General features: G+C 59.5%; 2 protein-coding genes across 2 annotated transcripts; one reads left to right on the top strand and one right to left on the bottom strand.

Annotated features, from left to right (window-relative positions):
- Positions 1-369: 369 nt before the first annotated feature.
- On the top strand, positions 370-4,107 carry LOC121145747 (Friend virus susceptibility protein 1-like). Its single transcript, XM_040964845.1, has one exon. The coding sequence runs from the start codon at positions 641-643 to the stop codon at positions 2,108-2,110; it is 1,470 nt and encodes a 489-aa protein (XP_040820779.1). The 5' UTR covers positions 370-640; the 3' UTR covers positions 2,111-4,107.
- Positions 4,108-7,947: 3,840 nt separating this feature from the next.
- On the bottom strand, positions 7,948-9,916 carry MYL7 (myosin light chain 7). Its single transcript, XM_040964847.1, has 7 exons — positions 9,883-9,916; positions 9,661-9,774; positions 9,458-9,533; positions 9,250-9,354; positions 8,457-8,535; positions 8,319-8,367; positions 7,948-8,077 (listed from the first exon to the last, which is right to left on the bottom strand). The coding sequence occupies exons 1-7, from the start codon at positions 9,883-9,885 to the stop codon at positions 7,976-7,978; spliced, it is 528 nt and encodes a 175-aa protein (XP_040820781.1). The 5' UTR covers positions 9,886-9,916; the 3' UTR covers positions 7,948-7,975.
- Between the last annotated feature and the right edge of the window lie 2,450 nt (positions 9,917-12,366).

Genomic DNA, 12,366 nt, shown 5'->3' with positions numbered 1-12,366 from the left:
TCTGTGCAGACCGGCTCACCGGAGCCCAGGCGACGGTAAAGTGAGGAGGGTCTGGAACGGGGCGGTTGCTCTGTGGGGCGGTGGCGAGCTGGGCGAGAGGCGTGGTGCAGGGTCCATCCCTTCGGCTTCTCCCGCCAGCCCCTGCCCGGAGCCATGGCGGGCTCTTGGAAGGTCGTGGTGGTGGTTCAGGCGTCCGCTAGGGCTCCTTGGGGAATGCCTTGGTGAGGCGTCTATGGGGGGGTGAGCGCGGAAGTTTCAGAGGAGCTGGCGTGAGTCCGGGTGGACCTCCAGTGGGGAAGGGTCGCCCCCGGCGTGGCCCTGGCCGATCGGTGGGGCGCCAGCGCTGGACACGCGCCGACTCCTCTCCCTCCCTCCATCCCCCAGGGCTGCTGCGTGGGACTCCAGAACTCCAGCCCGCCGACCTTGGGGCTCTCGCAGCCCCCTCCCCCGCCCTCAGGCCTCCGGCCTTGAGCTCAGAGCCCAGGCCTGCAGACCTTGAGTGCCGGCTGCCGCCTCCACGTGAGTCCGCGTGCTGGGCGGTCTCCTCCCAGCACCTGCGCCGGCTGCTGTTTCGCTCTCTCTGCAGAGCCGCAACATCCGTTTTGGTACCACGGGCTCTAGGGGAACCCGAATTTTCAGCATGGGTTTCCTTAACTGGTTTTGGGGTCTCTGGACTTGGCTTTTTCCGGTGACAACACCTAAAAGTGTTAAGGACTCTACTTCCGGGAGTGCCGAAGGCCCCAGGAGCCCGTGGCAGGAGCTGTTCTCAGAGATTTGCAAGATCAACGCGTTCGATGCTCCCGACTCGCCCCTCGTGAGAGGCAAGGACGTGGGTGACTCCGTCCACGGCACGTTCGAGCACTTGTGCAGGAGCAGGGAGCACAGCGAAGCCGGCTGGCTGCTCCTGGCGTCCCTGGACAAGGTGCTGAAGGAGAAAGAGGAGCTCCGCGAGATGGTGGCCCGGCTGCAGCTGCGCCTCAGCGACCTCCGCGTCTCCAAGAGCGTCCTGGGGGAGAGTCTGCTCGCGTGCAGCCGCAGGGCCGAGGTGGCCGAAAACCAGACACAGGCCCTGGCCATTCGCTTGGCCGAGCTGCAGCGGAAGCTGAGCGCCCGGCCGCGCAGGGTGTCCGCGGCCAAGGTGAGGTCGCTGGTCGGCAAAGAGTGGGATCCGGCGAGCTGGGACGGGGACGTGTGGGAGGACCCCGGAGCAGGGGACGCCGAGCTCCTGAACTTCGACGAGGCCGGAGTGTCCCTGGAAATGGGCCTCCCGCCCCCCAGAATCATCCCCACTGGCCACGGGACGGCGACAGCTGTGTTCCCGCTCACGGGTTCCCCGACTGTGCCCCTGTGGGCCTTCCCGCCTCTGTCACGGGAGCTTCACTCCACTTCCCCCGAGGAGGTGGTCCCGGCCTTCCGGGCAGCGGGGGTCAGGCAGGGCTCGGGCGACGCCCCTCCAGACCCCCCAGCGGCACCCGTCTCTCCGGCCAGACCAGTGGCCAGACCAGTGGCCAGACGCATTTCGCAGCTGGCCCCAGAGGTGGAGGCCGACAGTGTGAGCCCGGAGCTGGGAGGCCGCAGCCCCCAGGACTTGCTGGAGCTTTCTGATGGGTACAAGCAGAAGTCTGAGGAGCCAGCCTGGGAGTGGATGCTCAGGGTGTGGGAGAGCGGTGGGAAAGACGTCCACTTGACACGTGCCGAGTTTGTGGACATGGGCGCCCTAAGCCAAGATCCTGCTTTCAACGCCGCCGCCCAGGACGTCAAGAAGGGCTCTGACAGTTTGTTTGGCTGGTTGGCCGAGGCGTGGGTCAAGAGGTGGCCCACGGCCAGTGAGCTGGAGATGCCCGACCTCCCGTGGCTCACCGTGGAGGAGGGCATCCAGAGGCTGAGGGAGATCGGAATGGTCGAGTGGCTTTGTCACTTACGCTCGACTCCCCTCCCCTGGGAGGGGCCCGAAGATGCGCTCCTGAGCGCTGCTGTGAGAAAGCGCTTCGTGAGGGCGGCCCCCGCGTCCCTGAAGAGCTGTGTGGTGGCTCTGCTCTGCGGGCCGGGCCTCACTGTGGGAACTGCCATCGCACAGCTGGAAAGCCTGAGCGCCGTGGGCATGCTGTGACGTGCCAGGGGCCACCAGCTTGCCCTGGGCCGTGTGGAGCCCCAGCTGGGTATAGCTGCCACTATAAGCAGTAGAGACAAAGAAGCAGTCAGCGTTGTTGTGTGTAGATAGATCATGATGTTCCAGAAAGAGCCCAGATTGTATCTTAATCTAAGCAGAAAACTTTTTCAGGTCAAGTAAACAAAAGACTCTCTTGGGTCATGAAAACATAGCCCTTAGCAGTTCCTAAAACCGAATGGAGAGAATGGAGAGTAGGCCTGGCCGTTTGAGGCAGGTCCTCCCAGATCAATGCTGAAAACATGATGATAATCCTTCTGTCCTTCCTGCAAAGGGACCTGCGGCCTTGAACCAGACTAAGTGCACGGAGAAGGCAGTGGTCAACTCCTCCGGGGACTCAGCTCTGGCTCTGAGCTGACGTCGCTTTCTGGAGACCCAAAAAGTTGCTGTGGCCTTCAGTTAGTGCGAGGGCCATGGGATGAGAAGATTTCAGCTCAGGTCTGCCTCGTGGTAGCAGTGCCCTCCACTGCTCTGTGACCATTTGCCGGATGCCGGGATGCGTTCCTGGAACAGGTGTAATTGCAGCTGGCAGAATCCCTCTGTCGGTCTGCTCACTTGTGGTGTGAGCCTAGCATGACGGGACAGGCCGAGCGGCTGGCAGGATTGCTGCCGGTAGCCTGGAACCAGAGCTGCATGCCTGTAGGGGCTGTAAAAGTGAACTTGGAATACGCAGGCAGCAGGGCTGTCCCCACACTCGCTCGCCATTCAGTTCTCCTGTCTGACCTGGAGAATGACAGTGGGTTATCTGGAACTTTTATGAACTGTGGTGATTGCAGTAGGAATTGCTGTACCTGACACAGTTTGCTCCTTGAGCATCTCCTGTTGCCTGGCAAGGCCAGTGGTACGCCTTCACTGTCCTGCCTGAGGGGTGTACCCGCTCCCTGGCCCGTGTCACGGCAGCTTGCAGGGTCTCGTTTTCCCTGCAGTTCTTGTCCTGATTGAGCAGAGCAGGAAATGGAAGGATGTACAGTTGCACCTGGGGTTCTGCATCCTAGAGAGGGGTACCTCACAGGCAGCCCCTCTGGGACATCCCTGAAGGACAGGGCCAGCTGCAGGCCGGTGTACCCAAGAATAGCCGGATGTGTGCTTGAGCGTCAGCCGGTGAACTGTGGCCAGCAGCTCAGCTGGTCAGGGACTTGGAACAAGATTGGAAACTTAATGGTCAGTTAGGGCAGGAGGTGTTGTGGGTGAACTCTCCAAGTGGGCAGAGGACATAACGATGTCTGTATCACGTGTGGACGCCCACCAAGGGTGACCTCAGTGACCTGTTGTAGGCATCTGTCACTCTAATCACCCATGTCATTGCCTGGAGGAAGTCGTCTTGGCTGAGACAGAGGTTGTGTGTGGGCTCAGCTGTAAGGGCTTCTTTAACAAAGACATATCTGACCAAGCCAGTGCTGTGTGCCCAGCCTGCCAGCAGCAGAGACCAGCACCACTGCCCGAGGTGAGCATTCAGCGCCCTGTGGGTAGCTGTGTCCTTTGGGCTGCCCTCGCCGTGGGTGCACAGCATTTGGTCCTTCCCGGAAGAGCATTCTGCTGCAACTCTCCTCCCTCACCCAGGCACCGATTTCCCAGACCTGCCTTCTGTGGACTTAACGGCGCCACGTCACTCCACCCAGCAGCATGTGAGCAGGAAACTCGTGTCACAGTTTACAGACGTGACAGCCTCACCAGCCAGCAGCTTTCAGTTACGGCGCCGGCTGGGCAGGGTCCTCCAGAAGGCTGTGTATGCTTCCAGCCAGTGTTGTCTCCTGTGGCCAGCACTTATGCGTCCAGGAATTAGGGCCGGGAGTGATGCTGGCCATCACACAGCTGTCCTCTCGTGAGATGTTGGCCTCTTCCTGTGACTCCATGTTCTGCTGACACTTCAGCCTGCAGCCAGCGTGTTTTCATCCAGCCCAGGGAGACTGGTGCCTCTGAATCGGCGGCCAGGGTTGGCTTGGGTGACCGACCTGGGCCAGCACTCCCCAGAGGAGGTGAGAAGAACAGATGTGGCAAGCAGGAGACCGCTTAGCACTGCTCTTCTGTTATAGTGCTGTGTCCCTGACCACGGCTGGTGGGCAGCGGAACAGCCGGACTGTTCCAGAGCAAAGGTGCAGGTCACCCCCGGAGGCGGAGGACCAGGGTCAGGTGAGGTGTTCGCTGGAGACGGAGTAGGATAGGGGCCACTCACAGCACAAGACAGCTGTCCGGAGCAGAGCCCTTACGTGAGGAATGCCCTCGCGTCTGTGTGTATATGTATACTAAGCAGTGCCTTTGTTTTCATTCTCTTTATCTTGTAAAATAAAATCATTGGCTGTTCACTGGCTTTTCTGGCAGTGTTACTAATTTTACATCAGTGTCTGTGTTGTGGGGTGTTGGGAGAATAATACCACCCAAGAATTTCACCCCCAGGGACTTCTGACATACTGGCAGCTCCCCTGGCCATGAGCCGCAGTTCCCTGGGTCTGCCAAGCCCATCTTGTCCACAAGCACATGATAGCCTCTTGTATAGGGCGGGTCTGTAAGTCAGGGCCTGGGATTCTCTTTGTGCTTACTTCAAAAGGACAGTTTGGTATGTGCAGGACTCTCAGCTGATGACAGCCTATGCTGGGCCACTGGCAGGGGTGTGGTCCTCAGGCAGCTACCTATGGCTGCCCTGAGGCGGGGGCAACCAGGCCATGCATGCCGACCTGACGGCTGGGAGGGGCAGAGATGCAGAGGATGCCGAGAGAGTGTGTCAGAGTGTGGTGGAGGGTAGGAGGTCAGGGGCTCCTGGCGGAAGGGTGGGGAGGGTGCTGCTGACGGAGAAAGGGCAAGAGGGGAGATAAGGGTCTATTTTGGAGCCGCTTGGCTTTGCATGTCAGCGGCGCATCCTGGAGGATGAGCCACAGAGTGGAGAGGTCGTTCTAGGCGCCCAGGGTGGCAGAGACTGGGCTGGGAGCCCTGCAGGAGTGGGGGAAGCATTGGCAGGAGAGGGCATCTAACCACACTTGGGCTCCTGAAGCCTGTGCACTGCTCTGCCGCCTCCTGCCCATCTGGTGGCCGGGTGGTGGTCCTGGCAGTCACAGGTTAGGACTGTGTTCTGCTGTGAGAATGCAAGGCTGCAAACAGTGGCTGCTGCAGGTGCAACCCAAGTGGACAGAGGAGGGGGGTGGTGTGCGAGGCCCGCATGCACTGAGCCGTATCCCCCCTCATAGTCCCAGGGGGACGTGCGGCAGGCGGCAGAGCGAAGGGCAGTGTGACATTTGTCTCTTAAGGGAAAACTACCACACCAGGGCTGTACCTGCAGGTGAGTGCGGCTGAAGGCTAAGTCTGGGCTCAAGCCCCGACTGAGCTTTTGAGCGTGCAGGGGCAGTTTGCAGCCCAGCAACCTCCCAGGGCTGCAGGACCTTCCTCCCCACCCCCAGCAGGACTGGAGCCTGTGCTTCTGTGCAGGGAAACCCAAGCCGGAGCACAGGCTGTGCCTGGGACGCCTCCCCTCTGCCCCACTTCACCCCACCAGAGCCTCAGGGTTGCATGCTCCTCATGCCAAGCAGGAGCCGGGGAGGGGCGCCTGTCTGCTCTCTTATCAGCTCCGAGAAGAAAAGAATGCAGGATGGGGGTAGGGCAGGACCACTGCCATGCTGGGGGCTGTTGGTGTTACAGGGCTGGGAGTCCACAGGAGGGAAGATGAGGCCCCATTTGTACAAGCTCCCACCAGCCCAGCCATCCTTTCTAGGAAGGGAGAAGGGCTAGCAACAGCACTGGCTGAGCAGGCTGTGGAGTATGTCGCAGGCAGCCTGTCTTGGCCTGGACGTGCGTGCTCTGCCTCTGCCACCCCATTCTCCAGGGAAGTCTGGTGACAACATGCTCAGGGTGGCCACCTGGGCCTGCTGACTGCTTTTCCCCAAAGGGGGAAGTAAGCAACACTCTGGCACTCAGCACCCCAGGGTAGAGATGCTGACCCCCACATCCTCACGGAAACTTTCCAGGCTAAGGTGGGACCCTGAGTGGCCCGAGCGCTGTGTCCATGGACAGGCTCATGAGATCTAGCCTGGGCCACATGGGACTCCCAGGAATTCAAAACTCCCTGCTCACCGCGTTTGAAAGGGAAAAAAGTAGATGAAATTAATTTTAGCAGTAGTTCACATCCAAAGCCATGTTGTTTTATTTAGCAATACCTTAATCCACTCTCAAAAATATATTGTTTCACCATATATTCAATATGAATGTTATTAATGAAGTGTTGCAGCTTTGTACTAAATCTTCAAGATTGGGTGTGCATGACACACTTGCCTCATAACCCAAGTCACACCAGGAGCCTAGGATTCCTGGAGCCACAGGAGTAGGTGGCTGCCTCAGTAGGATCTCCCAAGTCCCCATCTTGGTCCATTTCTCTGTTGCCACACGGACATCCACATATACCACGTGCTACATGCCATGCACACTGCACATACCACATATACCACACACTGCATTTTACATGCATGGTCCTTGCTTTACCCCCAACCTAACACCAACACAGGCAGTGTGGGCACAGACAGGTCCAGCCTCACCAGCTAACTCTACTGGAAGTGTGAAAGGAAATTCTAAAAAAGCAGAATCTTGACTCACATACAAATACTACGGAACACTCATCAAAGGCTTTATTGATTTTGCTGACTGCTGTGGGAACCAGCAGGATGTTGTGCTTGTTGAGGGAGCGGGTGTAGTCAGGACAGGCAAGTTTGGTGGGTGCAGGGTGGGCTGGGCCCTGGGAAAGGGACAGCCAGCATGCCCATGGTAGGTGGCAGGCACTGGCCCCAGTGTCACTGAGGCCACTGCTTCCCTGCCTAGTCTGCAGCTCAGAGGAGTGAAGGTGCTGCGGCTGGCTCCAGCATCCCCCACCCTTCACACCTGTGGTCACGTGAGTCCAGGTACAAGTGTTTGTGGGTCAGCTGGTTCTTTTCCTGGTGCAGGCTGCAGAGCCAGCAGCCATGTGGCTGCTATGGGCCTGATGTGCGGATGTGTGACAGCCACAGCCTCACACTTCCTACCAGAGGGGCTGCGTTGGCCGCCATTGGGATGGGAGCCTGATGCGTTCCCTTACAAGACCTGATGTCGATGCAAGCATCAGATGGTTGAATCACAAGCACCCGCACTGAACCTGCTCTGGGACCTCCAGGAAGGGGCCTCTGCGCCTCCCACTCCGCAGTGGCTGTGACTGCATCCCCACGGCCCTTGTGAGGAAGGAGTAGGGTGTGTGGTCTGGCCCCTTCTCTCTGTCACTCTCAGGGCTCCTCTGTGCCCCTCAGTTCTCAGGATGGGGCCCCTCCTCATCAGCCCAGGTTTCTGCAGGTGAGCCATGAACGGGACAGGGACAATTCCCTCCCCTCCACCCACAAGGCTGAACAGGGGCACCTGCTCTGGCCACCTCTAGGGTCCACTGTCCTCAGAACCGGTCCCTGCCTGGACTTCCAGCATGAAGTCTGGGTGTTCTTCAGACAGGCTCTTCACGCAGAACCCAGCAAACTGCAGGCTGGAGTGCAGGTCCCCTGAGCCCACGTGCCAGGGAAGTGGAGGCTGTGCCGGCAGGGTCCCTAGGACCACCAGGTGGGCAGCTGGGCCTCTCTGCATGGCCCTGAGGAGCTGGGCTGTGCCTACCTTGTACTTGTCCCTGGGCCAGGTAGAGGTGGAACAGGGGTTGGCCTGGCAAAAGAAGGCACTCACCCTCCCTGGGGCTCTGTGGGGTCAGCATGGGATGAGCCCCGCACTGGGCCCCTGGCCACCTCTCCCGTTCCCAGCCCACCTGTCCCAAAGGAGCCAGCACACAGCTGTGGTTCAGCAGCTGTTTATTGAGCATGAGCCCTACTCCTCCTTCTCATCGCCGTGGGTGATGATGTAGCACAGGGACTTGTAGTCGATGTTGCCGGCCAGGTCCATGGGTGTCAGCGCAAACATCTGCTCCACCTGGAGAGGTAGCAGCTTGCTGAGACTTGGCTCCGGGGCCTTCCAGCTGCGCGCCCTCCACCTGTTCAGCCCCAGGCCCTAACACCCTGGAGAGTGGTCTGGAAGAGGGCCGGGGTCGAGGGACACGTGCAGCCCTGAGCATGGGGCCTTGTGTGTACCCTCACACCCTTTCACTGGGGGTCAGGGCAGGTCCCAGACAAGGTGCCAGGGTCAGTGTTGATGGATTGCCAGGGAGCCTCACCTCGGCCGGGGAGAACTTGTCCGCCTGCGTCAGGAGAAGCTGCGTGAACCTGGGGTTCAGGGGTGTGTGAGCAGATGGGGGCTCCCCAAGGGCTGCACCCCACCCCAGCACACTGCCTGGGCGGGGATTCACACTCACTCGTCTTTGTTCACCACCCCTTGGCCGCTGGGGTCGAACATGCGGAAGGCACTCAGGATGGCTTCCTCGGGGTCTGTCCCTGGGGAGGCACAGGCAACCCGGTGAGCCAGCCTACTAGGCCCACCCAGAGTGAACCCTGACACTTGTCCTGGGGCGGGAGTGGGGGCACTCCTTGCTGTCCTCCAGGGGGGCCTGGCTAAGATACTGGGAATGGGTGTTTTGGAGGGGATATTTTCCTGGACCCCATATGAGCATAATGTACAGGGGTAGTCCATGTGCTCTGGGTGGGCTAGGCCTAGTGCAGGGGGTGCGTGCTGGGGCAGGGGGTCCCTGTGGTACACACTGGCCATCTGTGGGATGAAGGGGTGCGTGCTGGGGCAGGGGGTCCCTGTGGTACACACTGGCCATCTGTGGGATGAAGGGGTACGTGCTGGGGCAGGGGGTCCCTGTGGTGCACACTGGGCATCTGTGGGATGAAGGGGTACGTGCTGGGGCAGGGGGTCCCTGTGGTGCACACTGGGCATCTGTGGGATGAAGGGGTGCGTGCTGGGGCAGGGGGTCCCTGTGGTGCACACTGGGCATCTGTGGGATGAAGGGGTGCGTGCTGGGGCAGGGGGTCCCTGTGGTGCACACTGGGCATCTGTGGGATACAGGGGGTGCGTGCTGGGGCAGGGGGTCCCTGTGGTGCACACTGGGCATCTGTGGGATACAGGGGGTGTGTGCTGGGGCAGGGGGTCCCTGTGGTGCACACTGGCCACCTGGCTAAGGCAGCCCAGACCGGGCCCAGGCTCACCGTTGAGCTTCTCCCCGAAGAGCGAGAGGAAGACAGTAAAGTTGATGGGGCCCTTCCCCTCCTGCAGCATGGCGTCCAGCTCCTCATCAGGGACATTCACCTTCCCTGGGGGTGGGGGGCAGAGGTGGTGAGCACAGGGAACAGAGAGCCCAGAGCAGGGGCAGGGGAGGTGGAAGCTAGGATGGGGGCACGGAGGGGCTGCGCTCACCCAGCTGCGAGTAGGTCTCCCTCAGGTCTGACTTGCAGATGATGCCGTCGCGGTTCTGGTCGATGCAGCTAAAGGCCTGTGAGGAAGGGACCTTCAGTAGGGACAGTTCCCAGCCCAAGGACAACAGGTGGATGGCGGGGGGCACTGTGAGGGCACAGAGCAGGGGACTTGCGGGAATAGGTGGCAGTGCCCATGACACTCACTTCCTTGAACTCCTGGATCTGTGCTTGCTCAAACATGGAGAAAACATTGGAGGAGCCACGTTGGGCTTGCTTGGTGGCCGCGGCCTTGCCTCGGGTGCTCGCCTTCCTGCTGGCCTGCAACGCCATAGGGGTGTGTGTGGGGGGGTTCCCATTCTGTCTTCTGCATTCCCAGGAGAACCCCACCCCCACCCCAAGGCCCTGACCCCGGGGCCAGGCACTCACCATCCTCGCTCAGGGGATACGGCTGTTCCCCCAGCTGCAGGGCCCAGCCCCCTTTATGTCCCAGCCTTATCACCTGGAGTTCCAAATAAGGCGAGGTCCAGAGGACAGGCCCAAACTTGGCAGCCCCCGCTGGAGCTGGGAGAGAATGAGGGGCCCAGCAGATTCCAGCCACATTCCTGGTGCTCTTCCCCTCCGCCCAGTGTATGACACCTTGGGGCCTGCCTGGCCTGCAGAGCCAAGCTCTGCCTCCCTGAGCAGAGCAGCCCAGCCCAAAGTGCTGAACCAAGGGTACGTGTCACCCCCTGTGGCTGTGCCCATGTGGTACAATCTGGCTGGCCCACCAGGATGACTGGGTGAAGGCCGGCCCAGGGCCCTCTAGGTGGAGGCAGTGGTTCTGAGGATGGCCTCTGGACACCTGCAACCTGTGATGCTGTTTGCATGGAGCCATGGAGCATGGTGCCCAGGCTCCAAGTATCCCAAGGAACCACCCCAGTTGGGTCCTGGAGCCCTTGGGTGCCTCTGGACCGTGGGGGAGCCCAGGGCCCTCAGGTGTCTCAGAGCAGCAACCTCGGGGCTAGGCAATCTGGCTAGGCAGAGGGCTGAGAAGCAGGGCAGGCAGTGGGGGGATCCCTGGTGGGGGGCATCAGTGCCTGTACCCCTCAGACCCCAGCCTTATTCTGTGTGTGTGTTTTTTAAGATTTATTTATTTTTATTACAAAGTCAGATATACAGAGAGGAGGAGGAGAGACAGACAGGAAGATCTTCCGTCCAATGATTCACTCCCCAAGTGAGTGCAACAGCCAATGCTATGCCGACCCGAAGCCAGGATCCAGGAACTTCTTCCAGGTTTCCCACATGGGTGCAGGGTCCCAAAGCTTTTGGCCGTCCTCAACTGCTTTCCCAGGCCACAAGCAGGAAGCTGGATGGGAAGTGGAGCTGCAGGGATTAGAACCGGTGCCCATATGGGATCCTGGCGTGTTCAAGGTGAGGACTTTAGCCACTAGGCCACGCTGCCAGGCCCCTTGTGTGGTGTTTTGTAACATCTTTACTGGTTGCAGATGGAGATCATTCCATTCAGATGTGTAACCCACCAGGAATTGTGGTGGTTTTGTTTTTTAAAGATTTATTTTTATTGGAAAGTCAGATTATACAGAGAGGAGAGACAGACAGAAAGATCTTCCATCCAATGATTCACTCCCCAAGTAGCTGTAACAGTCGGAACTGAGCCAATCCAAAGCCAGGAGCCAGGAGCTTCCTTCGGGTCTCCTATGCGGGTGCAGGATCCCAAGGCTTTAGGCTGTCATTTACTGCTTTCCCAGGCCACAAGAAGGGAGCTGGGTGGGAAATGAAGCAGCAGGGACACGAACTGGTGTCCATATGGGATCCCAGTGCATGCAAGGTGAGGACTTCAGCCTCTAGGCTACCACGCTGGGCCCGAGGAATTGTGTTTTTATTATACATTTGAAAGGCAGAGTGATAGGGAGAGACAGACAGACAGACGGGGATCTTCCATTTGTTAATTCACTCCAGAAATGGTCACAACAGTCAGGTGGGAGCCAGGTTAAAGCCAGGAGCCTGCACCTCCACCTGGGTCTCCCACATGAGCGGGCAGGGGACTAAGCACTTGAGGCCTTTGGCCACTGCCTCCCCAGACCCATACAAGGAAGCTGGATAGGAAGCAGAAATAGCCAGGACTCAAACCAGCACTCCCCATGTGAGATGCCAATGTCACGGACAGTGGTTTAACCTGCCAGGGCTCAGTGCTGGCCCTACCCACACATCTTCACCAATCAGTGCAGTGCTCCACACTACCATGTAAAGGGGGAAGCCACTGACACTGAAGTGTCTACCACGCGAACACTCAGTTCCGATGAGCTAAGCAGACATCCCAAGTAATCCCATGGGAGAAGCACCTGAACCAAGGGGAGCCACAGCGTTGCTTTTGATTCCCATGGGAGATGCGACGCACAGCCAGCATGGGCTCTAGGGCTGCCTCACGGACGGGGCCTCCAGTCCCTGACCCCCACTGACTACCACCTCCCAAGTGGCTCTGGGGGAGAGGACCCTTCTGAGAGAGCGCCCCCACCCCCAGCAGAGCAGTGCCTGGCATGCCACTTCTCCTCTGCTTCTTGTGTGCACCCAGGCCTTCCTGTGTCCTGCCATTGCCTCTGCCCCTCGCCACATCACTGCATCCTGTTCCCATGGTCGTTCCGTCACTCTTCATGCTCTTTGCAAAGGCCAGATGTGCTCGGACGTACAGGGCCTGCAGGGGCATCTGAGGGCACGCAGTGTTGGCTCTTCCCATATTGTCCTGATGCGCAGTAGCCAAAGAACAGTGCCCAGGCCAAGTCCCAGTCTTTCACATTTTTAATTAAAAACTCCACACAGCCCCACAATGGGCATGGAAAGGGCAGGGGGCTCTGGAGAGGGGCTTGGATGGTTCCAGGGCAGGGGAGGGTGCTGAGTCCCGGGCCATCCTGCCTG

This window comes from Ochotona curzoniae, unplaced genomic scaffold (assembly GCF_017591425.1).
Source record: "Ochotona curzoniae isolate NIBS_2020 unplaced genomic scaffold, NIBS_Ocur_1.0 scaffold_3835, whole genome shotgun sequence".
NCBI classification, from domain to species: Eukaryota; Metazoa; Chordata; class Mammalia; order Lagomorpha; family Ochotonidae; genus Ochotona; species Ochotona curzoniae.
Note: the sequence above shows the minus strand (reverse complement) of the source record. Positions and strands in the feature narration are given on the sequence as shown.

Bases quoted from the DNA above. Each gene is read 5' to 3' on its own strand.
- LOC121145747 (XM_040964845.1), top strand. From the start codon at position 641: ATGGGTTTCCTTAACTGGTTTTGGGGTCTCTGGACTTGGCTTTTTCCG.
- MYL7 (XM_040964847.1), bottom strand. The intron at 9,534-9,660 runs GTGAGTGTCATG...CCTTCCTCACAG, and splicing joins AGATCCAGGAGTTCAAGGAA to GCCTTTAGCTGCATCGACCA. The intron at 9,355-9,457 runs GTGAGCGCAGCC...CCCCACCCCCAG, and splicing joins GGAGACCTACTCGCAGCTGG to GGAAGGTGAATGTCCCTGAT.